This window comes from Scatophagus argus, chromosome 2, assembly GCF_020382885.2.
Source record: "Scatophagus argus isolate fScaArg1 chromosome 2, fScaArg1.pri, whole genome shotgun sequence".
NCBI classification, from domain to species: domain Eukaryota; kingdom Metazoa; phylum Chordata; class Actinopteri; family Scatophagidae; genus Scatophagus; species Scatophagus argus.
In genome coordinates this window covers 27,082,645-27,109,971 of record NC_058494.1, presented here as the reverse complement: position 1 = coordinate 27,109,971, position 27,327 = coordinate 27,082,645, and the positions used below count along the sequence as shown (strand labels likewise).

The 27,327-nt window shown below is 45.3% G+C and overlaps 3 protein-coding genes across 13 annotated transcripts; all 3 read right to left on the bottom strand.

The window, feature by feature from the left end:
- Positions 1–25: 25 nt before the first annotated feature.
- Positions 26–11,196, bottom strand: LOC124051656 (myelin-oligodendrocyte glycoprotein-like). 5 transcript variants are annotated; one of them, XM_046375244.1, is made up of 4 exons: positions 1,797–2,386; positions 1,595–1,642; positions 1,387–1,461; positions 26–1,067 (listed from the first exon to the last, which is right to left on the bottom strand). In XM_046375244.1, the coding sequence occupies exons 1-4, from the start codon at positions 2,263–2,265 to the stop codon at positions 1,036–1,038; spliced, it is 624 nt and encodes a 207-aa protein (XP_046231200.1). In that variant the 5' UTR covers positions 2,266–2,386; the 3' UTR covers positions 26–1,035. The 5 variants fall into 5 exon arrangements, with proteins under 5 accessions (XP_046231200.1, XP_046231226.1, XP_046231218.1 ...); XM_046375270.1 differs by lacking the exon at positions 26–1,067 and adding an exon at positions 11,146–11,196 and having other exon boundaries at positions 1,082–1,461; positions 1,797–2,205; XM_046375262.1 differs by lacking the exon at positions 26–1,067 and adding an exon at positions 3,491–4,472 and having other exon boundaries at positions 1,082–1,461; positions 1,797–2,135.
- Positions 8,236–27,207, bottom strand: LOC124051559 (butyrophilin-like protein 2). Of its 6 annotated transcripts, none has more exons than XM_046375060.1 (6): positions 27,120–27,207; positions 24,677–25,015; positions 23,370–23,423; positions 10,753–11,091; positions 9,440–9,493; positions 8,236–8,915 (listed from the first exon to the last, which is right to left on the bottom strand). In XM_046375060.1, the coding sequence occupies exons 2-6, from the start codon at positions 24,999–25,001 to the stop codon at positions 8,443–8,445; spliced, it is 1,245 nt and encodes a 414-aa protein (XP_046231016.1). In that variant the 5' UTR covers positions 25,002–25,015; positions 27,120–27,207; the 3' UTR covers positions 8,236–8,442. The 6 variants fall into 6 exon arrangements, with proteins under 6 accessions (XP_046231016.1, XP_046231023.1, XP_046231031.1 ...); XM_046375067.1 differs by lacking the exon at positions 27,120–27,207 and adding an exon at positions 26,817–27,111; XM_046375075.1 differs by lacking the exon at positions 27,120–27,207 and adding an exon at positions 26,820–27,111.
- LOC124051681 (myelin-oligodendrocyte glycoprotein-like) lies at positions 13,941–16,683 on the bottom strand. Of its 2 annotated transcripts, XM_046375292.1 has the most exons (5): positions 16,335–16,677; positions 15,712–16,050; positions 15,509–15,556; positions 15,301–15,375; positions 13,941–14,981 (listed from the first exon to the last, which is right to left on the bottom strand). In XM_046375292.1, the coding sequence occupies exons 1-5, from the start codon at positions 16,390–16,392 to the stop codon at positions 14,950–14,952; spliced, it is 552 nt and encodes a 183-aa protein (XP_046231248.1). In that variant the 5' UTR covers positions 16,393–16,677; the 3' UTR covers positions 13,941–14,949. The 2 variants fall into 2 exon arrangements, with proteins under 2 accessions (XP_046231248.1, XP_046231238.1); XM_046375282.1 differs by lacking the exon at positions 13,941–14,981 and having other exon boundaries at positions 14,996–15,375; positions 16,335–16,683.
- Positions 27,208–27,327: the final 120 nt, after the last annotated feature.

The following is a 27,327-nucleotide window of genomic DNA, read 5'->3' as shown; positions in this document are numbered from 1 at the left end:
GAAAACAAAAACGCTGTCCATCAGGTACCCTTTTCCCCCACTTTTATTTGAAATTATTTCAAATGATAAAAACATGGCTGATTAACATGAAACGACCACAGGGTTTTTCTTTGCCCTCGGAGTGGATAAGGTGAGAACAGGAGTTGACAAAGGTGTCGGGTCACCTGTGTGACAAGGTGAGCGTACATCCAGGACAGGAAGTGTTGTTCCTTTGCTGCTTTTGTTTGCTTTGTGTGTCGCCGTCGTCGTCCGCCAGCCGGACCCGCCTTCACTGCAGCCCCCGAGCTTTGGAAACAGGATCCCCAGAGTGTTGGCTCGTTGCTGAAACCTCACGCACATCCGTTCAGCTCATCCGCCCTCGTGGCCAAACATGGAGAGCAGTGCTGCACAGTCCGCTCTATCAGACCGAGGCTCAGCGACTGGAACATTGTTATAATCATTTCTCTTTCCTATATTACAGGCTTTTTACAACATAAAAATAGATCATTAACTATGATTACCATATTCCTTAATGTAAATATACAATATTTATTGCATTTTCAAATAAACTTGTTTCTTACTTTGCTGTCATCACCTCCTCTCTACAAAAGTAAAAGCGCTGGTACCGATGAGAGTGACAACACGTTTGTGTAAGGCAAAGACCAGCAGGAGGCGCTGCATCACTGAGGAAGATGTTCACTCCTCCCACAAGTACGATGGGCATTTATAGATACAAAATAATAAATAATAAATAAACTTAAATAATTAAATAAACCTTATAAAAAAATAAAATTAAAAATGTGACAATGTGCAGTATTTACATGTAGTGCAAGTGGGAGTTGGATTGTCCAGATTAACGCTGAATGATGAGCAGCAGCTTTCATGTTGTTTGGTGTCTGAGGTCCAGCAGACGCGTGTGGAGGTTTAATGGTTGTCGGCCCAGTAAACACTTTGATCAAACAGGTGGAGGCGGCGTGTCCTGCAGCTGACTGTCGACCATCACTTTTCTTCCTGCCTGTCGTGGTCCTCGTCCCCCTCAGCTGCTCTGTTCAGCCTCTACCTTCTGCAGACCCTCTTCACACAATCCCCTGAGGGGAAGAAAAGCAGTTTGTGACACTGATTAAAGGGTATTTAACCACAGAAGCAAAGAATTAAAGTATAGTACACAAACTCTTTTTCTGCCTCATGAAAAGTTATGTCAGTCTGTGTCCTCACTTCCTGCCTTCACTGGGGGAAACAGGAAGTTCACTGTTCACAGTGAAGGTTCATACTAACACTTTGTCTAATGATGTAATATGTCAGAGTACAACTTTTAATCCTTTCAGTTCTTTTTTCTGTCCCTGTTTTCACTGCTCAGGACATTAAATGTTGGAAATAAAAAGCTGTGGAGCAGGAGTTTGTACTTACAGATTTTTGTTTTCTTCAGTACCAGAAGAACAAAGAGGACGACAGCAATGACAGCAGCCCAGTGGTACGGACCACCTGAAGGAATATCAGAGAAGATGCTAAGTGTGTGCAGATGAAACGCTCACAGTGAACGTTCAGACAGTCAGATTGTGTTTAACTCAGGGAGAAAGAAAGACACTTCAGTTTCCCAGACTACAAAGACATTTACCTTCTGCTGGAGGAGACGTATTTGTCTCAACCAACTGACTTGGTGTTTCTGTTTAAAATGACAAGATGACACTCAGAGACAGAAAGTCACATTATGTTTTTACAAGTCATTTCAATATCATCCTAACATGCAGAGACACGTCAGCTGCACCTTTTTGATTTCTGACATGTGAACTACACAGAATTAGCTTCTGAGTGCTCACCGATGAGAAGGTCAACAGTATAGCACTTTTCCCTCTTTGGGATGTAACATCTGTATGTCCCGCTGTCAGACTGCTTCACTGAGGAGATGTGCAGCGCCAGGTTTCCTGTCTTCAGGTCCTCACGGTTCAGAGTCGTCCTGTCTCTGTATTGTGGACTCTGTGGATCAGGATCGTCCTGTCCACCTCGATAGACGTGGACGGTCTCCTCGGGGTAGAGTTTGGTCCAGTCCACTGTGTCTTTAGACAAGTCGATCCGTTGATCCAGACGACAAGGAAGAGTCACACTTTCACCCTCTTTTGCCCTGACTCGCTGAGTTGGGCACATGAGTCGAAGCTCTCCTGAGGAAACAGAAAAGGTCAGACGGTTTGAAAGCCTCCAAATAACAACTGATGTTTTCAAACACTTTATCTGCACTGTCCAGGTTTCTTTTAGTTCGGTGGTGCTTGTGCTGCAGTTTCTGCCCCCCATTTGAGGAGGAATCAGCTGAGAGACTTTCTTTTCCTGAAGGAGATCAGAGTAATTCCTCACAAACGCCGCTCTGTCACTTTGTGCTGCTTGTTCAAGCGGACTGACGTATGGAGAAACACGGTGCAACTTTGACGGCAGCCTCCACCCTGCTTACCAGCTACAGCACACCTCCAGTCTGTGCAGCTCCAACACCAACACGTGTCCTCATCCATTCAGGAAGACACAGAGGAGTCAGTGTGGGTCCAACCAGCACATCTCACAGTCAGTCAAAATGGAGAAAAGAGCTTCTCAGCCTCTCACATCATCTTGTGGTTTTGGTCCGGGAGGCGAATACCCTCTGCCCCTCTCTCTGTGTCTTGGAAAGGTCTTTGGTTAATTTGTATCCTCCTCATTTCATGTGAACTAAACTACATAAGCAGACAAGTGGAGATGTTTCAGCAGAGTGAGCCATACAGGCTGGGATCCTCTCACAGCAGGTGCTGGATTTGATGCTGAGCTTCTTGTAATAAACATTTTATAGAAGCAAAATGGTGTCAGCAGAGATCTCTTCAACACCTCCACACCATCACTACCCAGTATACAACACTGTCATTCCAGTACTGCTGTTATGCATCTCAGTCTATGCACCTGTGCGTGCGTGTGTGTGTGTGTGTGTGTGTGTGTGTGTGTGTGTGTGTGTGTGTGTGTGTCTCTCTCTCTCAACCCAACCGGTCAGAGCTGTTGTCAGGTTACATATTTGCCTTCTTCCGGAAGACGCGTTGTTGTCTCTGTCTCGCCAGGTTTGTTTCATATTTCTATTATATTTTTATTTGATATTTATATTTAATTATTTCTTTTTAAAATGACAAGATGGTTTCAGAAAACATCAAGTCAGACAGAAGGGTCCTGGAACCAGAGGGGACCAGCTGGTCCGGCTCTGTCCCCAGTCAGCATGTTGCGTCTCCTGTGTTTCAGTCACGAGGGAAACTTGTCCGTTGAACCCTTCCAGTGGCCTCCTTTTCCCCCGATGCCACTCGTGTAACATTCCCACTTCACAGCGTGGCATCAGCAGCACAAACCGATCAGTGTCATCGATACAACAGCTGATCGGTGGGACCCACGTCAGAGGGATGTAGACGTGCCCTGACACGGAACTAAACACCCCCCCTCCAAACAAACAAACAAACAAACACTAAACAGAATTATGTGTTATCTGAGAAGTACATGAAACACTAAAGAAACTCACCTGTAATCGTTACAGTGAAGTGTAAAGTACAGAGAAACAAAACAGCTTTCATGGCTGCACGCTGAGTGATTCGTGCTGCAGGTGCTACAGGTGCTGCAGGTGCTGCAGGTGTTCAGGTGTTCAGGTGAGACTGGACACAGTTTCCGTCAGCCGAAATCCGCTGAAGCTGTTGGACAGGATTGTCGGGCTGTCATGCCAACATTGAAACACACCTGTACAGGAGCCAAACTAACATCATAACAACACTGCATTAATAAACTATCAATAAACAGAATAAAACATAATCTCGACTCTTTCCTTCATTAAATTACACGTTCAAGCGGCAGCAGAAACAGCAAAATAACAACACAATGAACAAGTAACAGAAAATATGCTGCAGGTATTTGAGCGCACAGATAATCCAGCTACAATTATTTTTTTTTAAAAAAAATCTGAATATTTATAACATTTATAGGAAACATAACACAACAGCTCCCGCATCCCCCGCAAAGTATTTGACTGAAATCAGCAACCTGCGGCAAACCCGCACACGCGGGGCAAACGAGGCGGCAGATGACGGCATAACGATATAACAGTCACGAGGCGAGTTTTTATACAGCGAGAACATTTACTTTTAATACTTCAAGTACTTTTTCCTGAGTACTTGAGCAACCAGCCATTGCAGGACTTTGCATTGTGACGGAGTATTTTGTTTTGGTGCGGCAGCAGGACCGGATGTGCAGGATGTTTGATGATCAAGATATCAGGTGGACTCCGCCTCAGAGTAAGACAGCAGGAAAGACAGAAAGTAGTGCGAGGACACTTGCTGGCAAACGTGTAGCCAAGGTGCACACCGTGAGGTTAACCCTGACGGCGCCGGCAGCGTGAAGCTTCTTAACTCACCCGACCCCAAAAGGTATCCTAACTACGTCACAGCGCTGCTCGTGGATTACAGTTCAGCATTCAATCACAGAGATGCTCGTGGACAAACTGCTACACCTGCACCCCCACCTGTGCCTGGATTACGAACTTTCTCACAAACCGCCCACAATGCGAGGACTGGTCCTCGCTGCTCTCTCCACCTTCACGCTCAGCACTGGCCCCCCACACAGGGCTGAGTTCTGGGCCCACTCCTCTATTCCCGGTACACCCACGACTGCACTCCCATCCACTCCTCCAACACCACCATCAGACCTGCTGATGACACCACTGTGGGCGGCCTGATCTCCGGAGGCAATGACAGGGATGAGGCGAGGACCCTGTCCAAGCGGTGCACAGGTACACCAGCCGGTTGTGTCCCAGCAGAGACTACACTGCTGCTGACCTTCGACCGCTCCACCATGGAGAGGGTGCTGGCAGCCTGCATCACTGTGTGGTATGCTGGCTGCTCTGCTGCAGACAAGAAGACACTTCAGAGGACAATAAGAACGGCTGAGAGAATCATCAGAGGTCCCTTACCTTCTCTGGAGGACAGTGCCAGCTCCAGATGTCTCAGCAGAGACAGGAACATTTTAAAGGACACGAACTGTTTGCCCTCCTTGGAAGTCGGCGTCGTCAGCATTAGAGCACAACTGCTGACTCAGATCAGCAGGGTTTGCCTCCAACTTCCTGTCCCCCGTTCAACCAGACTTACATGCCGAAACTGGTTTACGAAGCTCTTCACGGTCCTGGTTGCACTTTGATTGGACTTATGTTATGAAGAACCCTCAGGTCTTGCTGAAGCGGCCTTTTAATTAAACCCAGTCAGAACAAAAGGCCACAGTGAGGTGTCCTTTTGGTGTTTGGCCACCAGAAGATCCTCCTTTCAGTGTGGACTTCAACTGGATTCCATTCATTTATTTGTCTGTCCGTTCATTTATTTGAATTGGTTTTACGATTTGCTGTGTTCTTCTCTCATTTTCTGGACTGCTTACTTTCAATACTCAACTTCTTAGTAATTCAGTTTCAGTATGTTATTAACCACTGCTATTCAGTTAGTTATTGTTTGTGTGTGTTGTGTATTGCGTAAAGCACAACTCAGCCGTCAAAGTTCCATTGGTGTCCGTTTGTGTTTGTAGGAGCCATTCTTCATTGAGGTTTTGTGCAAATACCTTATTTGACCACAAGGGTGCAGTATGTTTCTGTTTCGGTTTAACTGGTAACCCACCCAGCAGCAGGTGAGTGAATAAGGTATGAATCAGTGTGAGTTAGATGGTGGTGAGGAACACAACAGCTCTTAGCGACCTCCAGAGGACAGCCAGTGCTTCTGAGCTTCAGTTTCACATCAACTTTGATGGTGACGTTGTGTTTCTGTTGCAATAAATGGGAACATCACCAGAGGACAACAGCTTTGCACAAGACTTTGTTTTACCTGCAGTCGAGTTAAGTTCAGTCCTCAGTCCACCATTATGCGACCAATTAAGTTGATTTTTTACATTTTTTTCGTTTGCCCCAACGACAAAAACACGCAAACAGCAAGCAGTGGGTCACGCTGTGTCAAAGAAGTAAAAACATGGACACCAAGAGACAAGAAAGTGGACAAAGACGCGTCATCACGTCAGAAGTCCAACCTTTTGGACCTTAATGACTCCAGTCTAAAGGGGATCTGCTGTGGGATCAAGAAAGGCCAGCAGACAAACCAGGTTACACGCCTGCGCAGTAAGCTCACGTGTAAATACACGCGGCCGGCAGATTGATTTCTTTTAAGTGAATTTATTACCAGAACATGAGCCACTTTTGACAATTTATTTAATATCACGTACTTTGAGACGCTGCTGTTTTTGTTTATTGGTCATTATGAATATGCAAATAGGCGAGGAAATAATTATGTAGTAATATATCAAATGATGACGAAACTCACCCACGATAATGAAAGGGAACAGTAGAATAACGAGGTAAAATCATAATGAGGACAGTTCAAGTCTTCAGATTCAGATTCGAGGTTTGTGAATTAGGGGTGAAAAAGGTCATGTAGCTCGTGCTTATCCTCCATTTTATAAATCAAGTTTGTTTTGTATGTACTTTTTCCCGTTAGTTTTTACTGCGATCTTAATGACGTTTTATCGCACATAAAACTATTTAAATGGTCTTGGAGGTAAAAAACTGGTGGTGCTTACGGGAACAGTTCAAAGCAAAAGGAACCATCTAGAACTTTCTTCTCGGTCGTCCTCTTACGGATGCTCTCTATATAAAACTGCAGCGCCCCCTAGTGGAGGTTTACTTCTGTTAAAAGGTAACGCGCCTTGAATCTGCTCTTTCACACACAAGTTCTGATGACCAAAGGAGAGACAAAACGAAAGCACAGATCACAGACTTCATGTTTATATATTTATAAATTCATGGTTCTGAGGCAGCACAAAGATAAATACACACATGATTTGACAAAAATAAATAATCCACTTATTAAAGTTAATGGGTTAAAACATACAAAAAATATCAAAAGAGGAGGAGGAAAGAGAAGAAAAGAAAAAGAACCAGACTCCTCTTGACGTGGTCGGCTTTTATGGACACGATTTCGCCTCAGACCGCCGACTCACTGCTACGTCGCTCTGTTTGGGTCCTCATGTTTTCCATCTCGCCATTGTTTGCCTTTTCTGCTTCCTGTTTGCAGCCGAGTGCGAAGCAGCTGGGATGAAAATCAGCACCTCTAAATCCGAGGCCATGGTTCTCGACCGGAAAAACGTGGTCTGTCCCCTCCAGGTTGGAGGAGAGTTCCTGCCTCAAGTGGAGGAGTTTAAGTATCTCGGGGTCTTGTTCACGAGTGAGGGAAGATGGGAGCGTGAGATTGACAGGTGGATCGGTGCGGTCGTTGTATCGGTCTGTCGTGGTGAAGACAGAGCTGAGCCGTAAGGTGAAGATCTCAATTTACCAGTCAATCTACGTTCCTACCCTCACTATGGCTGAACTTTGGGTCATGACTGAAAGAACGAGATCTCGGATACAAGCGGCTGAAATGAGCTTTCTCTGCAGGGTGGCGGGGCGCTCCCTTAGGGATAAGGTGAGGAGCTCGGAGTAGAGCCGCTGCTCCTCCACATCGAAAGGAGCAGTTGAGGTGGCTGGGCCATCTGTTTCGGATGCCCCCTGGAGGCCTTCCCGGGGAGGTCTTCCGGACATGCCCCACCGGGAGGAGGCCCCGAGAAAGACCCAGGACACGCTGGAGGGACTATGTCACTCGGCTGGCCTGGGAACGCCTTGGGGTCTGCCCGGAAGAGCTGGAGGAAGTGTCTGGGGAGAGGGAAGTCTGGGCATCCCTGCTCAAGCTGCTGCCCCGCAACCCGGTCCCAGAAGATGGATGGATGGATGGATTTCGCCTCAGACCGCCGACTCACTGCTACGTCGCTCTGTTTGGGTCCTCAGGTTTTCCATCTCGCCATTGTTTGCCTTTTCTGCTTCCTGTCCCTTCATCCATTCCAACGTCTTACAAATCTCTGTGGGAACATGGAAACCAGTTTGCAACGCATTCAATTTACAAAAAAACCTGATTCAATCTATTGAAATAATTCAATCATTTATACGATCGGTCAAATTTGGATTTGAAAAATCCAGACAGAAATCGTTTTTTGCTCCACTCTCAGCCCAACTAACTCATCCTCCTCCCACAAACTGAATGGCAGCAGATCTCGGATCAGCTGGCTGACACTGCTAGCTAACGAGGTGATGAGAGTTTTCCCACCAATTTTGATACTTACTGGTGCTTCCACATTTCACCAGGATGAACAGAACAAGAGCAACAGCGATGACGACACCGGTGGAGATGACGATCCAGGCAGCCTCCATCTTGGCCATCTGAAGGAACATCAGGGAGCCGAGCTGAGTGGTTTTCACAACACAGTTCTTCGTTCTGATAATTAGTTCTCATAATTTAAAAACACCCCCAGTCAGATTATCGTGTACTCAAAGACATCCAAGACTTTTCTAGAGAACCAAATCAAGGTGCTTCCTGCTTGGCTTGGTCCCTTCTGGAGGTCCAGTTGAGCTGGGATTGCCTCCTGTCATCATGTTTGTAGTTTCAAATGATATACAATTCCCACTGATTCCCCATGACTCACACAAGCAAAGGGAGAAAGGTCTTTCATTATCTGCAGTTCATCACCAAAATCTGGAATTAAAAAGGTCCTAAATTGGTCTGTACAGTCTTCAAGATACTCACCGACAGGAAGGACAACAATACAGCACTTTGCCTCCTCTGGGATGACACATCTGTACGTCCCGTTGTCAGACTGATTCACTGAGGAGATGTGCAGCGTCAGGTTTCCTGTCTTCAGGTCCTCATGGTTCAGAGTCGTCCTGTTTCTGTATTGTGGACTCTGTGGATCAAGATCGTCCTGTCCGCACTGATAGACGTGGACGGTCCAGTCCACTGTGTCTTCAGACAAATCGATCCGTTGATCCGGATGACACAAGAGAGTCACACTTTCACCCTCTGTTGCCCTGACTCGCTCTGTCGGGCACATGAGTCGAGGTTTTCCTGAGGAAACAGAAAAGGTCAGATGGTTTGAAAGAATGTTTCCAAACACTTTATCTGCACTGTCAGCTCAGCTTCACAACTCTCAGCCTCTCACATCATCTTGTGGTTTCGGTCCAGGAGGCGGACACCCTCTCTACACTCAAGTAGACTTAAAACTCTCCTCTTTGATAGAGCTTATGGTTAGGGCTGGTTTAGGCTGGTCCTGGTTATGCTGCTATAGGCTCAGTCTGCCGGGGGATCTCCCATGATGCACTGAGCTTCTCTCTCCTCCTCTAACTCTCATGTCGTGAGTCTTTATGCTTTCTGGCCTCTTCTGGACCTCCTGCTGCGGTCCTCCTGGACACCGACGACTCTTGTTACCAGCTGTTATATTTCCGCATTATTATAATTACTATCAATGTTATTATTGTTAATACTGTCATTGTCATTCCAATACTGTTGTTATACATCTCAGTCTATGCACCGCCCACTCTCTCTCTCTCTCAACCCAACCGGTCAGTGCTGTCGTCAGGTCACATATTTACCTTCTTCCAGAAGACGCGTTGTTGTCTCTGTCTCGCCCGGTTGGTCTTGGGTTTCTGTTTAAAATGACAAATGACAAGATGATGTCAGAAAACACTGGCTAAAACATCAAGTCAGACAGAAGGGTCCTGGAACCAGAGGGGACCAGCTGGTCCTGCTCTGTCCCCGGTCAGCATGTTACGTCTTGTGTTTTACCTGTATAAACCAACTAAAGTATAAAAATAAAACCGGGGCTTTGTGTCAGACTATTTCTTAGCTCTGTGGTTTTCCTGCTACTGATGACAACTGGATCTAATGGATCATCAAATTCAAGGTCATGCACGTAGCAGGGATGGGAATCGAGAACCAGTTCTGACTCAGAACTGGTTCCAACTGACCGATTCCATCAGAATTGTACGCCTCCAATGTCATTGATTCTTCTTAACGATTCTCTCATTTCCCTTTTCCAGAAATTTGGAGTCGTGGTACATTTGCGTCACACACTCTGCAACGACTCGGATCTTCAACCACACCACCAGGCAGCATCATAGAGAGAAAAGCGATCTAAAGCCTGATGAGATTCTCATGAGAAGATGAGAATTCTGCCACGTGTAATCAGCACAATGCTGTAATATCGGGTAAGGGTGCAAATACCAGCAACATGCTAACACATTTGTCCACCCAGCATGGAATTAAGTAATAATAATTTTGGTTAAATCTGGTTTAAGCTTGCAGTAAGTTAAATAAACAATGTTATCGTGGCATACATGACTATTTTTCCAAAGAGGACTTGTGTGTCCACTGTTACCTCATTTACAATATCCTTTTTAAGAAAAGGAAAAAAAATATTTTCTTTCTACACTCTATCTTGTCAAGGTGCTGTTCAGTGTTCGAGTTGAATATGTTCAGGTTCACAGTCTTGTGCAGACATAATTTTGAGAAAAAAATAAAATGGTTGCTTTTGGTGCAGAAGACTGTAGAACTCCTTTTTGTCATTCAATGAACTACTCAATAAGAGAACTGATGAGGAATTGGATTGATAGACAGAATCGACCGATTGATAAAAACTTCAATTCCCACCCCCTAGTACGTAGCTGAAAGTATGGAGTTAAAGCTGAGGTTTATGGATGAGTGAGGTGTGTTCTATGTGCTCTGTGGAGAATCTGTTGAACAGCTGAACTGTTACAAAGCTGTGTGAACTCTGTGGACGCCGACTGTCCAACCAAAGTGTCCACGTGGGCTGCAGCTCACAAGTCGTTTCATTATCATCCTAACATGCAGAGACACGTCACATTCTGACATGTGAACTACACAGAATTAGCTTCTGACTGCTCACCGATGAGAAGGACAACAGTACAGGGCTCTGCCTCCTCTGGGATGACACATCTGTACGTCCCGCTGTCAGACTGATTCACTGAGGAGATGTGCAGCGCCAGGTTTCCTGTCTTCAGGTCCTCACGGTTCAGAGTCGTCCTGTCTTTGTATTGTGGACTCTGTGGGCCAGGATCGTCCTTTCTGCGTCGATAGACGTGGACGGTCTCCTCGGGGTTGAGTTTGGTCCACTCCACTGTGTGGTTAGACAAGTCGATCCGTTGATCCGGATGACACGGAAGAGTTGCGTTCTCACCCTCTGTTGCCCTGACTTGCTGAGTCGGGCACATGAGTCGAAGCTCTCCTGAGGAAACAGAAAAGGTCAGACGGTTTGAAAGAATGTTTCCAAACATTTTATCTGCACTGTCAGCTCAGCTTCACAACTCTCAGCCTCTCACATCATCTTGTGGTTTCGGTCCGGAGGCGGACACCCTCTCTACACTCAAGTAGACTTAAAACTCTCCTCTTTGATAGAGCTTATGGTTAGGGCTGGTTTAGGCTGGTCCTGGTTATGCTGCTATAGGCTCAGTCTGCCGGGGGATCTCCCATGATGCACTGAGCTTCTCTCTCCTCCTCCTCTGGAGCAGATTGTACAGTAATCCCCCCCCATAATACTTTACAGACATCTGAAAGCTGATGTACAAATTCAGCATGACTTCCAAATACTCAAAGGCTAACAGGAATTTAATTCAGGCTCCACTCAGGCCTTTAATTAGCAGAAAACTGTGAGATTACTTTCTGAAAGACAAACATCCATCACACTTTACCAGATCCCAAGGTGTCCTCTTCAAATTACTTTTTGGAATAAAACACCCAAATATTTTGTTTGTTTCCTCTCACTGAGGACAGGCTGGAAAGTTCAGCCGACTCGCTGTTTTAGCTCAAATCTAAAGAGGTAGTTTTAATGTAATACTGTTGTAATACTACGGCACTATGTAACCGTTACCATTTAGTGTGTATTCAGTGACCGTGAAGTCCACATGTCCAGACTGCGCACCTGTGACACCGGTCGGTCACGTTATTTTCAGCTGCTGCTCATTCTGACACTTCTGGTGCCATCGTATGTGGTGTAACACTGACTTTATCAAGTTGTAAATGCAACTTTCAATACGTCAACATTCAATACGTCAAAACTGAAGTTCAAAGTTTTTTTAAAGTCCTTTTAAAGTTTAAACAGAGCGGATCAAGCTTAATCTTACGACATGTAGCTAACAAGCGCTAGCTGCTAATAACAAGGAGTCAAACAGCGACCAGATTTTAGTTGGACATCATTTCTTCTTCCGTTTTTAGAGCAGTGAAGTAAACTTACCGGCAGCTAACGATGAAATGCTAATGCAAATAAATAGTAAAGTTTGCAGTTTCGCGATCATTTTGACACAAACGCGTCGATTCAGAGGTGGGCAGGTCTCGCGACGGACTCACGTTGTTTTCGAACAAGCCGCGTTAAAAGGGTATGACATCAGCCAACTCTGCCGCGAAACAACAACCAATCAGCTGGGACAAAGGGTGGAGCGACGATGAGGCTCTGGGCTCAGAGTGCCGCAGCTTCGTACTTTAACCATAATTACTTCTTTATAACTTTTTGTTATACAACTATATAACGTTTCTGCTATATAACAACTTTAACACACGTTAATGTTAGAACGCGCCTGGCTTGGTGAATTCACTGCCCCCCCTTACTGTCAGAATGGTACAGTCCAGAAGAGCGCCTTTTAACCAACCCATGTTTCAGAAGGATGTCGCGCTGTCACCAATAATCCCATTATTTAGTCTTTTACGTGTTTCTGTTCAATGTCGTAAATAGGACAGATTTTTTCAACATTTCATACGGTGTTAGCATGTGATTTATACACTGAGTTACCAGTCTAACGGTACACGCTATTCTTAATATGAATGAAGGTAGGACTATTTTGATTTTAGATTATTTTAGATTTCGGTTTCACAGCAATACAGATTTTTCGGACCGTAACCAATTAAACTTAAAAGACTGGTTGTATTTTTTCACTTCTGTATGTCTAGCATTTTGACACTTGTACAACTTTGAACTATCACAATGTCAATCCTGCTGTGAAGTGACTATCGGTACAAAAGGTTCAGAACTCTCAGGTGACTTACTACTGCCGAAGCAAAACATTTTTCTCCAAACTGCCACCAGACGATGAAGTCAGCCTCAACACTCCTGGGTTTAAAACATGCTGATATTTCACTTGTTTTATCGGCGCTGCACAAACCGCATGGTGAAACTGTTGCCCGAGCGGATGTTAAGTATTTCCAACCGAAGATACGCGCATCTTTGTAAGGGACGTTGAACTGAATGAAGCAGCTGCAGCCTGCAGAGTTCAGCCAGACCCTGGCGTGGTAAAACCCACAAAAACTCAGGGTTAGTGTTTACCAAATGAAGTTAGACTTTGTTACCTGGTCTGAAACTTTGAGCGCAGTCCACATGCTGAAAGGTTTGAATTTCCCTTCACCGAATGCTGGTTGAACCCTGCACGTCTATAGGTGAAGTAGGTCAACCGCGGGGTCACGTGCTCTCTAACCCCTCCCCTTCCGCTGTTGTTCGCGCTTCTTCTGCAGATCTCAATAACGGCGAGTTTCAGTCATGTAGCGTTCAATAATGGCCTCTTCCGCGATAGCTTGCGTGTTTCCGTCACGCGTAAAGCAGCGATCTCCTCGCATCCGTTTACATCATAGTGTGTGTATCCACGTGTTGCAGACCGACAGTCTGGCCTGCACGTCACTCTTACTGTAGCTTCCACATCATGTTAAAGACATTCACATGTTATTTCATGTTCCCACGTGTGCATTTAATCTTTCACCTTTCAAATGACGCCTATGAGGAAAAAAGCCAACAAACATAATGACCGCGATGGCGACCAAACATGTGACCAAGTTTTTCTGCTGGAGTCTGGTAGTTGATGTTGAGACGAGTCACATCTGACAGCTGAAGTCACCAGTTTGTGTACAGGCCTTATATTTAAACTTACCAACAGAAACACTGAAATACTGTTAGAAACATTTAGAATATTTTGAGTTGTGCTACAACCAATTCATTAATTCAGGAAAAGATTTAAACTCTTCTCTAAAAGTCACTGCAGAGATGACAAAAACAGCAGTAAACAGGAAGAGAAAACAAAAACGCTGTCCATCAGGTACCCTTTTCCCCCACTTTTATTTGAAATTATTTCAAATGATAAAAACATGGCTGATTAACATGAAACGACCACAGGGTTTTTCTTTGCCCTCGGAGTGGATAAGGTGAGAACAGGAGTTGACAAAGGTGTCGGGTCACCTGTGTGACAAGGTGAGCGTACATCCAGGACAGGAAGTGTTGTTCCTTTGCTGCTTTTGTTTGCTTTGTGTGTCGCCGTCGTCGTCCGCCAGCCGGACCCGCCTTCACTGCAGCCCCCGAGCTTTGGAAACAGGATCCCCAGAGTGTTGGCTCGTTGCTGAAACCTCACGCACATCCGTTCAGCTCATCCGCCCTCGTGGCCAAACATGGAGAGCAGTGCTGCACAGTCCGCTCTATCAGACCGAGGCTCAGCGACTGGAACATTGTTATAATCATTTCTCTTTCCTATATTACAGGCTTTTTACAACATAAAAATAGATCATTAACTATGATTACCATATTCCTTAATGTAAATATACAATATTTATTGCATTTTCAAATAAACTTGTTTCTTACTTTGCTGTCATCACCTCCTCTCTACAAAAGTAAAAGCGCTGGTACCGATGAGAGTGACAACACGTTTGTGTAAGGCAAAGACCAGCAGGAGGCGCTGCATCACTGAGGAAGATGTTCACTCCTCCCACAAGTACGATGGGCATTTATAGATACAAAATAATAAATAATAAATAAACTTAAATAATTAAATAAACCTTATAAAAAAATAAAATTAAAAATGTGACAATGTGCAGTATTTACTGTAGTGCAAGTGGGAGTTGGATTGTCCAGATTAACGCTGAATGATGAGCAGCAGCTTTCATGTTGTTTGGTGTCTGAGGTCCAGCAGACGCGTGTGGAGGTTTAATGGTTGTCGGCCCAGTAAACACTTTGATCAAACAGGTGGAGGCGGCGTGTCCTGCAGCTGACTGTCGACCATCACTTTTCTTCCTGCCTGTCGTGGTCCTCGTCCCCCTCAGCTGCTCTGTTCAGCCTCTACCTTCTGCAGACCCTCTTCACACAATCCCCTGAGGGGAAGAAAAGCAGTTTGTGACACTGATTAAAGGGTATTTAACCACAGAAGCAAAGAATTAAAGTATAGTACACAAACTCTTTTTCTGCCTCATGAAAAGTTATGTCAGTCTGTGTCCTCACTTCCTGCCTTCACTGGGGGAAACAGGAAGTTCACTGTTCACAGTGAAGGTTCATACTAACACTTTGTCTAATGATGTAATATGTCAGAGTACAACTTTTAATCCTTTCAGTTCTTTTTTCTGTCCCTGTTTTCACTGCTCAGGACATTAAATGTTGGAAATAAAAAGCTGTGGAGCAGGAGTTTGTACTTACAGATTTTTGTTTTCTTCAGTACCAGAAGAACAAAGAGGACGACAGCAATGACAGCAGCCCAGTGGTACGGACCACCTGAAGGAATATCAGAGAAGATGCTAAGTGTGTGCAGATGAAACGCTCACAGTGAACGTTCAGACAGTCAGATTGTGTTTAACTCAGGGAGAAAGAAAGACACTTCAGTTTCCCAGACTACAAAGACATTTACCTTCTGCTGGAGGAGACGTATTTGTCTCAACCAACTGACTTGGTGTTTCTGTTTAAAATGACAAGATGACACTCAGAGACAGAAAGTCACATTATGTTTTTTACAAGTCATTTCAATATCATCCTAACATGCAGAGACACGTCAGCTGCACCTTTTTGATTTCTGACATGTGAACTACACAGAATTAGCTTCTGAGTGCTCACCGATGAGAAGGTCAACAGTATAGCACTTTTCCCTCTTTGGGATGTAACATCTGTATGTCCCGCTGTCAGACTGCTTCACTGAGGAGATGTGCAGCGCCAGGTTTCCTGTCTTCAGGTCCTCACGGTTCAGAGTCGTCCTGTCTCTGTATTGTGGACTCTGTGGATCAGGATCGTCCTGTCCACCTCGATAGACGTGGACGGTCTCCTCGGGGTAGAGTTTGGTCCAGTCCACTGTGTCTTTAGACAAGTCGATCCGTTGATCCAGACGACAAGGAAGAGTCACACTTTCACCCTCTTTTGCCCTGACTCGCTGAGTTGGGCACATGAGTCGAAGCTCTCCTGAGGAAACAGAAAAGGTCAGACGGTTTGAAAGCCTCCAAATAACAACTGATGTTTTCAAACACTTTATCTGCACTGTCCAGGTTTCTTTTAGTTCGGTGGTGCTTGTGCTGCAGTTTCTGCCCCCCATTTGAGGAGGAATCAGCTGAGAGACTTTCTTTTCCTGAAGGAGATCAGAGTAATTCCTCACAAACGCCGCTCTGTCACTTTGTGCTGCTTGTTCAAGCGGACTGACGTATGGAGAAACACGGTGCAACTTTGACGGCAGCCTCCACCCTGCTTACCAGCTACAGCACACCTCCAGTCTGTGCAGCTCCAACACCAACACGTGTCCTCATCCATTCAGGAAGACACAGAGGAGTCAGTGTGGGTCCAACCAGCACATCTCACAGTCAGTCAAAATGGAGAAAAGAGCTTCTCAGCCTCTCACATCATCTTGTGGTTTTGGTCCGGGAGGCGAATACCCTCTGCCCCTCTCTCTGTGTCTTGGAAAGGTCTTTGGTTAATTTGTATCCTCCTCATTTCATGTGAACTAAACTACATAAGCAGACAAGTGGAGATGTTTCAGCAGAGTGAGCCATACAGGCTGGGATCCTCTCACAGCAGGTGCTGGATTTGATGCTGAGCTTCTTGTAATAAACATTTTATAGAAGCAAAATGGTGTCAGCAGAGATCTCTTCAACACCTCCACACCATCACTACCCAGTATACAACACTGTCATTCCAGTACTGCTGTTATGCATCTCAGTCTATGCACCTGTGCGTGCGTGTGTGTGTGTGTGTGTGTGTGTGTGTGTGTGTGTGTGTGTGTGTGTGTGTGTCTCTCTCTCTCAACCCAACCGGTCAGAGCTGTTGTCAGGTTACATATTTGCCTTCTTCCGGAAGACGCGTTGTTGTCTCTGTCTCGCCAGGTTTGTTTCATATTTCTATTATATTTTTATTTGATATTTATATTTAATTATTTCTTTTTAAAATGACAAGATGGTTTCAGAAAACATCAAGTCAGACAGAAGGGTCCTGGAACCAGAGGGGACCAGCTGGTCCGGCTCTGTCCCCAGTCAGCATGTTGCGTCTCCTGTGTTTCAGTCACGAGGGAAACTTGTCCGTTGAACCCTTCCAGTGGCCTCCTTTTCCCCCCGATGCCACTCGTGTAACATTCCCACTTCACAGCGTGGCATCAGCAGCACAAACCGATCAGTGTCATCGATACAACAGCTGATCGGTGGGACCCACGTCAGAGGGATGTAGACGTGCCCTGACACGGAACTAAACACCCCCCCTCCAAACAAACAAACAAACAAACACATAAACAGAATTATGTGTTATCTGAGAAGTACATGAAACACTAAAGAAACTCACCTGTAATCGTTACAGTGAAGTGTAAAGTACAGAGAAACAAAACAGCTTTCATGGCTGCACGCTGAGTGATTCGTGCTGCAGGTGCTACAGGTGCTGCAGGTGCTGCAGGTGTTCAGGTGTTCAGGTGAGACTGGACACAGTTTCCGTCAGCCGAAATCCGCTGAAGCTGTTGGACAGGATTGTCGGGCTGTCATGCCAACATTGAAACACACCTGTACAGGAGCCAAACTAACATCATAACAACACTGCATTAATAAACTATCAATAAACAGAATAAAACATAATCTCGACTCTTTCCTTCATTAAATTACACGTTCAAGCGGCAGCAGAAACAGCAAAATAACAACACAATGAACAAGTAACAGAAAATATGCTGCAGGTATTTGAGCGCACAGATAATCCAGCTACAATTATTTTTTTTTAAAAAAAATCTGAATATTTATAACATTTATAGGAAACATAACACAACAGCTCCCGCATCCCCCGCAAAGTATTTGACTGAAATCAGCAACCTGCGGCAAACCCGCACACGCGGGGCAAACGAGGCGGCAGATGACGGCATAACGATATAACAGTCACGAGGCGAGTTTTTATACAGCGAGAACATTTACTTTTAATACTTCAAGTACTTTTTCCTGAGTACTTGAGCAACCAGCCATTGCAGGACTTTGCATTGTGACGGAGTATTTTGTTTTGGTGCGGCAGCAGGACCGGATGTGCAGGATGTTTGATGATCAAGATATCAGGTGGACTCCGCCTCAGAGTAAGACAGCAGGAAAGACAGAAAGTAGTGCGAGGACACTTGCTGGCAAACGTGTAGCCAAGGTGCACACCGTGAGGTTAACCCTGACGGCGCCGGCAGCGTGAAGCTTCTTAACTCACCCGACCCCAAAAGGTATCCTAACTACGTCACAGCGCTGCTCGTGGATTACAGTTCAGCATTCAATCACAGAGATGCTCGTGGACAAACTGCTACACCTGCACCCCCCACCTGTGCCTGGATTACGAACTTTCTCACAAACCGCCCACAATGCGAGGACTGGTCCTCGCTGCTCCTCCACCTTCACGCTCAGCACTGGCCCCCCACACAGGGCTGAGTTCTGGGCCCACTCCTCTATTCCCGGTACACCCACGACTGCACTCCCATCCACTCCTCCAACACCACCATCAGACCTGCTGATGACACCACTGTGGGCGGCCTGATCTCCGGAGGCAATGACAGGGATGAGGCGAGGACCCTGTCCAAGCGGTGCACAGGTACACCAGCCGGTTGTGTCCCAGCAGAGACTACACTGCTGCTGACCTTCGACCGCTCCACCATGGAGAGGGTGCTGGCAGCCTGCATCACTGTGTGGTATGCTGGCTGCTCTGCTGCAGACAAGAAGACACTTCAGAGGACAATAAGAACGGCTGAGAGAATCATCAGAGGTCCCTTACCTTCTCTGGAGGACAGTGCCAGCTCCAGATGTCTCAGCAGAGACAGGAACATTTTAAAGGACACGAACTGTTTGCCCTCCTTGGAAGTCGGCGTCGTCAGCATTAGAGCACAACTGCTGACTCAGATCAGCAGGGTTTGCCTCCAACTTCCTGTCCCCCGTTCAACCAGACTTACATGCCGAAACTGGTTTACGAAGCTCTTCACGGTCCTGGTTGCACTTTGATTGGACTTATGTTATGAAGAACCCTCAGGTCTTGCTGAAGCGGCCTTTTAATTAAACCCAGTCAGAACAAAAGGCCACAGTGAGGTGTCCTTTTGGTGTTTGGCCACCAGAAGATCCTCCTTTCAGTGTGGACTTCAACTGGATTCCATTCATTTATTTGTCTGTCCGTTCATTTATTTGAATTGGTTTTACGATTTGCTGTGTTCTTCTCTCATTTTCTGGACTGCTTACTTTCAATACTCAACTTCTTAGTAATTCAGTTTCAGTATGTTATTAACCACTGCTATTCAGTTAGTTATTGTTTGTGTGTGTTGTGTATTGCGTAAAGCACAACTCAGCCGTCAAAGTTTCCATTGGTGTCCGTTTGTGTTTGTAGGAGCCATTCTTCATTGAGGTTTTGTGCAAATACCTTATTTGACCACAAGGGTGCAGTATGTTTCTGTTTCGGTTTAACTGGTAACCCACCCAGCAGCAGGTGAGTGAATAAGGTATGAATCAGTGTGAGTTAGATGGTGGTGAGGAACACAACAGCTCTTAGCGACCTCCAGAGGACAGCCAGTGCTTCTGAGCTTCAGTTTCACATCAACTTTGATGGTGACGTTGTGTTTCTGTTGCAATAAATGGGAACATCACCCAGAGGACAACAGCTTTGCACAAGACTTTGTTTTACCTGCAGTCGAGTTAAGTTCAGTCCTCAGTCCACCATTATGCCACCAATTAAGTTGATTTTTTACATTTTTTTTCGTTTGCCCCAACGACAAAAACACGCAAACAGCAAGCAGTGGGTCACGCTGTGTCAAAGAAGTAAAAACATGGACACCAAGAGACAAGAAAGTGGACAAAGACGCGTCATCATGTCAGAAGTCCAACCTTTTGGACCTTAATGACTCCAGTCTAAAGGGGATCTGCTGTGGGATCAAGAAAGGCCAGCAGACAAACCAGGTTACACGCCTGCGCAGTAAGCTCACGTGTAAATACACGCGGCCGGCAGATTGATTTCTTTTAAGTGAATTTATTACCAGAACATGAGCCACTTTTGACAACTTATTTAATATCACGTACTTTGAGACGCAGCTGTTTTTGTTTATTGGTCATTATGAATATGCAAATAGGTGAGCAAATTATAATTATGTAGTAATATATCAAATGATGACGAAACTCACCCACGATAATGAAAGGGAACAGTAGAATAACGAGGTAAAATCATAATGAGGACAGTTCAAGTCTTCAGATTCAGATTCGAGGTTTGTGAATTTGGGGTGAAAAAGGTCATGTAGCTCGTGCTTATCCTCCATTTTATAAATCAAGTTTGTTTTGTATGTACTTTTTCCCGTTAGTTTTTACTGCGATCTTAATGACGTTTTATCGCACATAAAACTATTTAAATGGCCTTGGAGGTAAAAAACTGGTGGTGCTTACGGGAACAGTTCAAAGCAAAAGGAACCATCTAGAACTTTCTTCTCGGTCGTCCTCTTACGGATGCTCTCTATATAAAAGTGCAGCGCCCCCTAGTGGAGGTTTACTTCTGTTAAAAGGTAACGCGCCTTGAATCTGCTCTTTCACACACAAGTTCTGATGACCAAAGGAGAGACAAAACGAAAGCACAGATCACAGACTTCATGTTTATATATTTATAAATTCATGGTTCTGAGGCAGCACAAAGATAAATACACACATGATTTGACAAAAATAAATAATCCACTTATTAAAGTTAATGGGTTAAAACATACAAAAAATATCAAAAGAGGAGGAGGAAAGAGAAGAAAAGAAAAAGAACCAGACTCCTCTTGACGTGGTCTTTTATGGACACGATTTCGCCTCAGACCGCCGACTCACTGCTACGTAGCTCTGTTTGGGTCCTCATGTTTTCCATCTCACCATTGTTTGCCTTTTCTGCTTCCTGTTTGCAGCCGAGTGCGAAGCAGCTGGGATGAAAATCAGCACCTCTAAATCCGAGGCCACGGTTCTCGACCGGAAAAACGTGGTCTGTCCCCTCCAGGTTGGAGGAGAGTTCCTGCCTCAAGTGGAGGAGTTTAAGTATCTCGGGGTCTTGTTCACGAGTGAGGGAAGATGGGAGCGTGAGATTGACAGGTGGATCGGTGCGGTCGTTGTATCGGTCTGTCGTGGTGAAGACAGAGCTGAGCCGTAAGGTGAAGATCTGAATTTACCAGTCAATCTACGTTCCTACCCTCACTTATGGCCGTGAACTTTGGGTCATGACTGAAAGAACGAGATCTCGGATACAAGCGGCTGAAATGAGCTTTCTCTGCAGGGTGGCGGGGCGCTCCCTTAGGGATAAGGTGAGGAGCTCGGAGTAGAGCCGCTGCTCCTCCACATCGAAAGGAGCCAGTTGAGGTGGCTGGGCCATCTGTTTCGGATGCCCCCTGGAGGCCTTCCCGGGGAGGTCTTCCGGACATGCCCCACCGGGAGGAGGCCCCGAGAAAGACCCAGGACACGCTGGAGGGACTATGTCACTCGGCTGGCCTGGGAACGCCTTGGGGTCTGCCCGGAAGAGCTGGAGGAAGTGTCTGGGGAGAGGGAAGTCTGGGCATCCCTGCTCAAGCTGCTGCCCCCGCAACCCGGTCCCAGAAGATGGATGGATGGATGGATTTCGCCTCAGACCGCCGACTCACTGCTACGTCGCTCTGTTTGGGTCCTCAGGTTTTCCATCTCGCCATTGTTTGCCTTTTCTGCTTCCTGTCCCTTCATCCATTCCAACGTCTTACAAATCTCTGTGGGAACATGGAAACCAGTTTGCAACGCATTCAATTTACAAAAAAACCTGATTCAATCTATTGAAATAATTCAATCATTTATACGATCGGTCAAATTTGGATTTGAAAAATCCAGACAGAAATCGTTTTTTTGCTCCACTCTCAGCCCAACTAACTCATCCTCCTCCCACAAACTGAATGGCAGCAGATCTCGGATCAGCTGGCTGACACTGCTAGCTAACGAGGTGATGAGAGTTTTCCCACCAATTTTGATACTTACTGGTGCTTCCACATTTCACCAGGATGAACAGAACAAGAGCAACAGCGATGACGACACCGGTGGAGATGACGATCCAGGCAGCCTCCATCTTGGCGCCATCTGAAGGAACATCAGGGAGCCGAGCTGAGTGGTTTTCACAACACAGTTCTTCGTTCTGATAATTAGTTCTCATAATTTAAAAACACCCCCAGTCAGATTATCGTGTACTCAAAGACATCCAAGACTTTTCTAGAGAACCAAATCAAGGTGCTTCCTGCTTGGCTTGGTCCCTTCTGGAGGTCCAGTTGAGCTGGGATTGCCTCCTGTCATCATGTTTGTAGTTTCAAATGATATACAATTCCCACTGATTCCCCATGACTCACACAAGCAAAGGGAGAAAGGTCTTTCATTATCTGCAGTTCATCACCAAAATCTGGAATTAAAAAGGTCCTAAATTGGTCTGTACAGTCTTCAAGATACTCACCGACAGGAAGGACAACAATACAGCACTTTGCCTCCTCTGGGATGACACATCTGTACGTCCCGTTGTCAGACTGATTCACTGAGGAGATGTGCAGCGTCAGGTTTCCTGTCTTCAGGTCCTCATGGTTCAGAGTCGTCCTGTTTCTGTATTGTGGACTCTGTGGATCAAGATCGTCCTGTCCGCACTGATAGACGTGGACGGTCCAGTCCACTGTGTCTTCAGACAAATCGATCCGTTGATCCGGATGACACAAGAGAGTCACACTTTCACCCTCTGTTGCCCTGACTCGCTCTGTCGGGCACATGAGTCGAGGTTTTCCTGAGGAAACAGAAAAGGTCAGATGGTTTGAAAGAATGTTTCCAAACACTTTATCTGCACTGTCAGCTCAGCTTCACAACTCTCAGCCTCTCACATCATCTTGTGGTTTCGGTCCAGGAGGCGGACACCCTCTCTACACTCAAGTAGACTTAAAACTCTCCTCTTTGATAGAGCTTATGGTTAGGGCTGGTTTAGGCTGGTCCTGGTTATGCTGCTATAGGCTCAGTCTGCCGGGGGATCTCCCATGATGCACTGAGCTTCTCTCTCCTCCTCTAACTCTCATGTCGTGAGTCTTTATGCTTTCTGGCCTCTTCTGGACCTCCTGCTGCGGTCCTCCTGGACACCGACGACTCTTGTTACCAGCTGTTATATTTCCGCATTATTATAATTACTATCAATGTTATTATTGTTAATACTGTCATTGTCATTCCAATACTGTTGTTATACATCTCAGTCTATGCACCGCCCACTCTCTCTCTCTCTCAACCCAACCGGTCAGTGCTGTCGTCAGGTCACATATTTACCTTCTTCCAGAAGACGCGTTGTTGTCTCTATCTCGCCCGGTTGGTCTTGGGTTTCTGTTTAAAATGACAAGATGATGTCAGAAAACACTGGCTAAAATATAAAGTCAGACAGAAGGGTCCTGGAACCAGAGGGGACCAGCTGGTCCTGCTCTGTCCCCGGTCAGCATGTTACGTCTTGTGTTTTACCTGTATAAACCAACTAAAGTATAAAAATAAAACCGGGGCTTTGTGTCACACTATTTCTTAGCTCTGTGGTTTTCCTGCTACTGATGACAACTGGATCTAATGGATCATCAAATTCAAGGTCATGCACGTAGCAGGGATGGGAATCGAGAACCAGTTCTGACTCAGAACTGGTTCCAACTGACCGATTCCATCAGAATTGTACGCCTCCAATGTCATTGATTCTTCTTAACGATTCTCTCATTTCCCTTTTCCAGAAATTTGGAGTCGTGGTACATTTGCGTCACACACTCTGCAACGACTCGGATCTTCAACCACACCACCAGGCAGCATCATAGAGAGGAGAAAGCGATCTAAAGCCTGATGAGATTCTCATGAGAAGATGAGAATTCTGCCACGTGTAATCAGCACAATGCTGTAATATCGGGTAAGGGTGCAAATACCAGCAACATCCTAACACATTTGTCCACCCAGCATGGAATTAAGTAATAATAATTTTGGTTAAATCTGGTTTAAGCTTGCAGTAAGTTAAATAAACAATGTTATCGTGGCATACATGACTATTTTTCCAAAGAGGACTTGTGTGTCCACTGTTACCTCATTTACAATATCCTTTTTAAGAAAAGGAAAAAAATATTTTCTTTCTACACTCTATCTTGTCAAGGTGCTGTTCAGTGTTCGAGTTGAATATGTTCAGGTTCACAGTCTTGTGCAGACATAATTTTGAGAAAAAAATAAAATGGTTGCTTTTGGTGCAGAAGACTGTAGAACTCCTTTTTGTCATTCAATGAACTACTCAATAAGAGAACTGATGAGGAATTGGATTGATAGACAGAATCGACCGATTGATAAAAACTTCAATTCCCACCCCTAGTACGTAGCTGAAAGTATGGAGTTAAAGCTGAGGTTTATGGATGAGTGAGGTGTGTTCTATGTGCTCTGTGGAGAATCTGTTGAACAGCTGAACTGTTACAAACGCTGTGTGAACTCTGTGGACGCCGACTGTCCAACCAAAGTGTCCACGTGGGCTGCAGCTCACAAGTCGTTTCATTATCATCCTAACATGCAGAGACACGTCACATTCTGACATGTGAACTACACAGAATTAGCTTCTGACTGCTCACCGATGAGAAGGACAACAGTACAGGGCTCTGCCTCCTCTGGGATGACACATCTGTACGTCCCGCTGTCAGACTGATTCACTGAGGAGATGTGCAGCGCCAGGTTTCCTGTCTTCAGGTCCTCACGGTTCAGAGTCGTCCTGTCTTTGTATTGTGGACTCTGTGGGCCAGGATCGTCCTTTCTGCGTCGATAGACGTGGACGGTCTCCTCGGGGTTGAGTTTGGTCCACTCCACTGTGTGGTTAGACAAGTCGATCCGTTGATCCGGATGACACGGAAGAGTTGCGTTCTCACCCTCTGTTGCCCTGACTTGCTGAGTCGGGCACATGAGTCGAAGCTCTCCTGAGGAAACAGAAAAGGTCAGACGGTTTGAAAGAATGTTTCCAAACATTTTATCTGCACTGTCAGCTCAGCTTCACAACTCTCAGCCTCTCACATCATCTTGTGGTTTCGGTCCGGGAGGCGGACACCCTCTCTACACTCAAGTAGACTTAAAACTCTCCTCTTTGATAGAGCTTATGGTTAGGGCTGGTTTAGGCTGGTCCTGGTTATGCTGCTATAGGCTCAGTCTGCCGGGGGATCTCCCATGATGCACTGAGCTTCTCTCTCCTCCTCCTCTGGAGCAGATTGTACAGTAATCCCCCCCCATAATACTTTACAGACATCTGAAAGCTGATGTACAAATTCAGCGTGACTTCCAAATACTCAAAGGCTAACAGGAATTTAATTCAGGCTCCACTCAGGCCTTTAATTAGCAGAAAACTGTGAGATTACTTTCCGAAAGACAAACATCCATCACACTTTACCAGATCCCAAGGTGTCCTCTTCAAATTACTTTTTGGAATAAAACACCCAAATATTTTGTTTGTTTACTCTCACTGAGGACAGGCTGGAAAGTTCAGCAGACTCGCTGTTTTAGCTCAAATCTAAAGAGGCTAGTTTTAATGTAATACTGTTGTAATACTACGGCACTATGTAACCGTTACCATTTAGTGTGTATTCAGTGACCGTGAAGTCCACATGTCCAGACTGCGCACCTGTGACACCGGTCGGTCACGTTATTTTCAGCTGCTGCTCATTCTGACACTTCTGGTGCCATCGTATGTGGTGTAACACTGACTTTATCAAGTTGTAAACGCAACTTTCAATACGTCAAAACTAAAGTTCAAAGTTTTTTAAAGTCCTTTTAAAGTTTAAACAGAGCGGATCAAGCTTAATCTTACGACATGTAGCTAACAAGCGCTAGCTGCTAATAACAAGGGAGTCAAACAGCGACCAGATTTTAGTTGGACATCATTTCTTCTTCCGTTTTTAGAGCAGTGAAGTAAACTTACCGGCAGCTAACGATGAAATGCTAATGCAAATAAATAGTAAAGTTTGCAGTTTCGCGATCATTTTGACACAAACGCGTCGATTCAGAGGTGGGCAGATCTCGCGACGGGCTCACGTTGTTTTCGAACAAGCCGCGTTAAAAGGGTATGACATCAGCCAACTCTGCCGCCAAACAACAACCAATCAGCTGGGACAAAGGGTGGAGCGACGATGAGGCGCTGGTCTCAGAGTGCCGCAGCTTCGTACTTTTAACCATAATTACTTCTTTATAACTTTTTGTTATACAACTATATAACGTTTCTGCTATATAACTACTTTAACACACGTTAATGTTAGAACGCGCCTGGCTTGGTGAATTCACTGCCCCCCCTTACTGTCAGAATGGTACAGTCCAGAAGAGCGCCTTTTAACCAACCCATGTTTCAGAAGGATGTCGCGCTGTCACCAATAATCCCATTATTTAGTCTTTTACGTGTTTCTGTTCAATGTCGTAAATAGGACAGATTTTTTTCAACATTTCATACGGTGTTAGCATGTGATTTATACACTGAGTTACCAGTCTAACGGGTACACGCTATTCTTAATATGAATGAAGGTAGGACTATTTTGATTTTAGATTATTTTAGATTTCGGTTTTACAGCAATACAGATTTTTCGGACCGTAACCAATTAAACTTAAAAGACTGGTTGTATTTTTTCACTTCTGTATGTCTAGCATTTTGACACTTGTACAACTTTGAACTATCACAATGTCAATCCTGCTGTGAAGTGACTATCGGTACAAAAGGTTCAGAACTCTCAGGTGACTTACTACGTTGCCGAAGCAAAACATTTTTCTCCAAACTGCCACCAGACGATGAAGTCAGCCTCAACACTCCTGGGTTTAAAACATGCTGATATTTCACTTGTTTTATCGGCGCTGCACAAACCGCATGGTGAAACTGTTGCCCGAGCGGATGTTAAGTATTTCCAACCGAAGATACGCGCATCTTTGTAAGGGACGTTGAACTGAATGAAGCAGCTGCAGCCTGCAGAGTTCAGCCAGACCCTGGCGTGGTAAAACCCACAAAAACTCAGGGTTAGTGTTTACCAAATGAAGTTAGACTTTTGTTACCTGGTCTGAAACTTTGAGCGCAGTCCACATGCTGAAAGGTTTGAATTTCCCTTCACCGAATGCTGGTTGAACCCTGCACGTCTATAGGTGAAATAGGTCAACCGCGGGGTCACGTGCTCTCTAACCCCTCCCCTTCCGCTGTTGTTCGCGCTTCTTCTGCAGATCTCAATAACGGCGAGTTTCAGTCATGTAGCGTTCAATAATGGCC

Coding starts and splice junctions, on each gene's coding strand:
- LOC124051681 (XM_046375282.1), bottom strand. CDS start 16,392: ATGGATGAGGACACGTGTTGGTGTTGGAGCTGCACAGACTGGAGGTGT. Junction 16,051..16,334: donor CTGGAGGTGTGCTGTAGCTG/GTAAGCAGGGTG, acceptor CTGTTTCCTCAG/GAGAGCTTCGACTCATGTGC. Junction 15,557..15,711: donor TACTGTTGACCTTCTCATCG/GTGAGCACTCAG, acceptor CATTTTAAACAG/AAACACCAAGTCAGTTGGTT.
- LOC124051656 (XM_046375235.1), bottom strand. CDS start 2,265: ATGGGGGGCAGAAACTGCAGCACAAGCACCACCGAACTAAAAGAAACC. Junction 1,643..1,796: donor TACTGTTGACCTTCTCATCG/GTGAGCACTCAG, acceptor CATTTTAAACAG/AAACACCAAGTCAGTTGGTT. Junction 1,462..1,594: donor TACGTCTCCTCCAGCAGAAG/GTAAATGTCTTT, acceptor ATATTCCTTCAG/GTGGTCCGTACCACTGGGCT.
- LOC124051559 (XM_046375053.1), bottom strand. CDS start 26,068: ATGATCGCGAAACTGCAAACTTTACTATTTATTTGCATTAGCATTTCA. Junction 11,092..23,369: donor AACGCGTCTTCTGGAAGAAG/GTAAATATGTGA, acceptor CTGTTTCCTCAG/GAGAGCTTCGACTCATGTGC. Junction 8,916..9,439: donor AACGCGTCTTCTGGAAGAAG/GTAAATATGTGA, acceptor CTGTTTCCTCAG/GAAAACCTCGACTCATGTGC.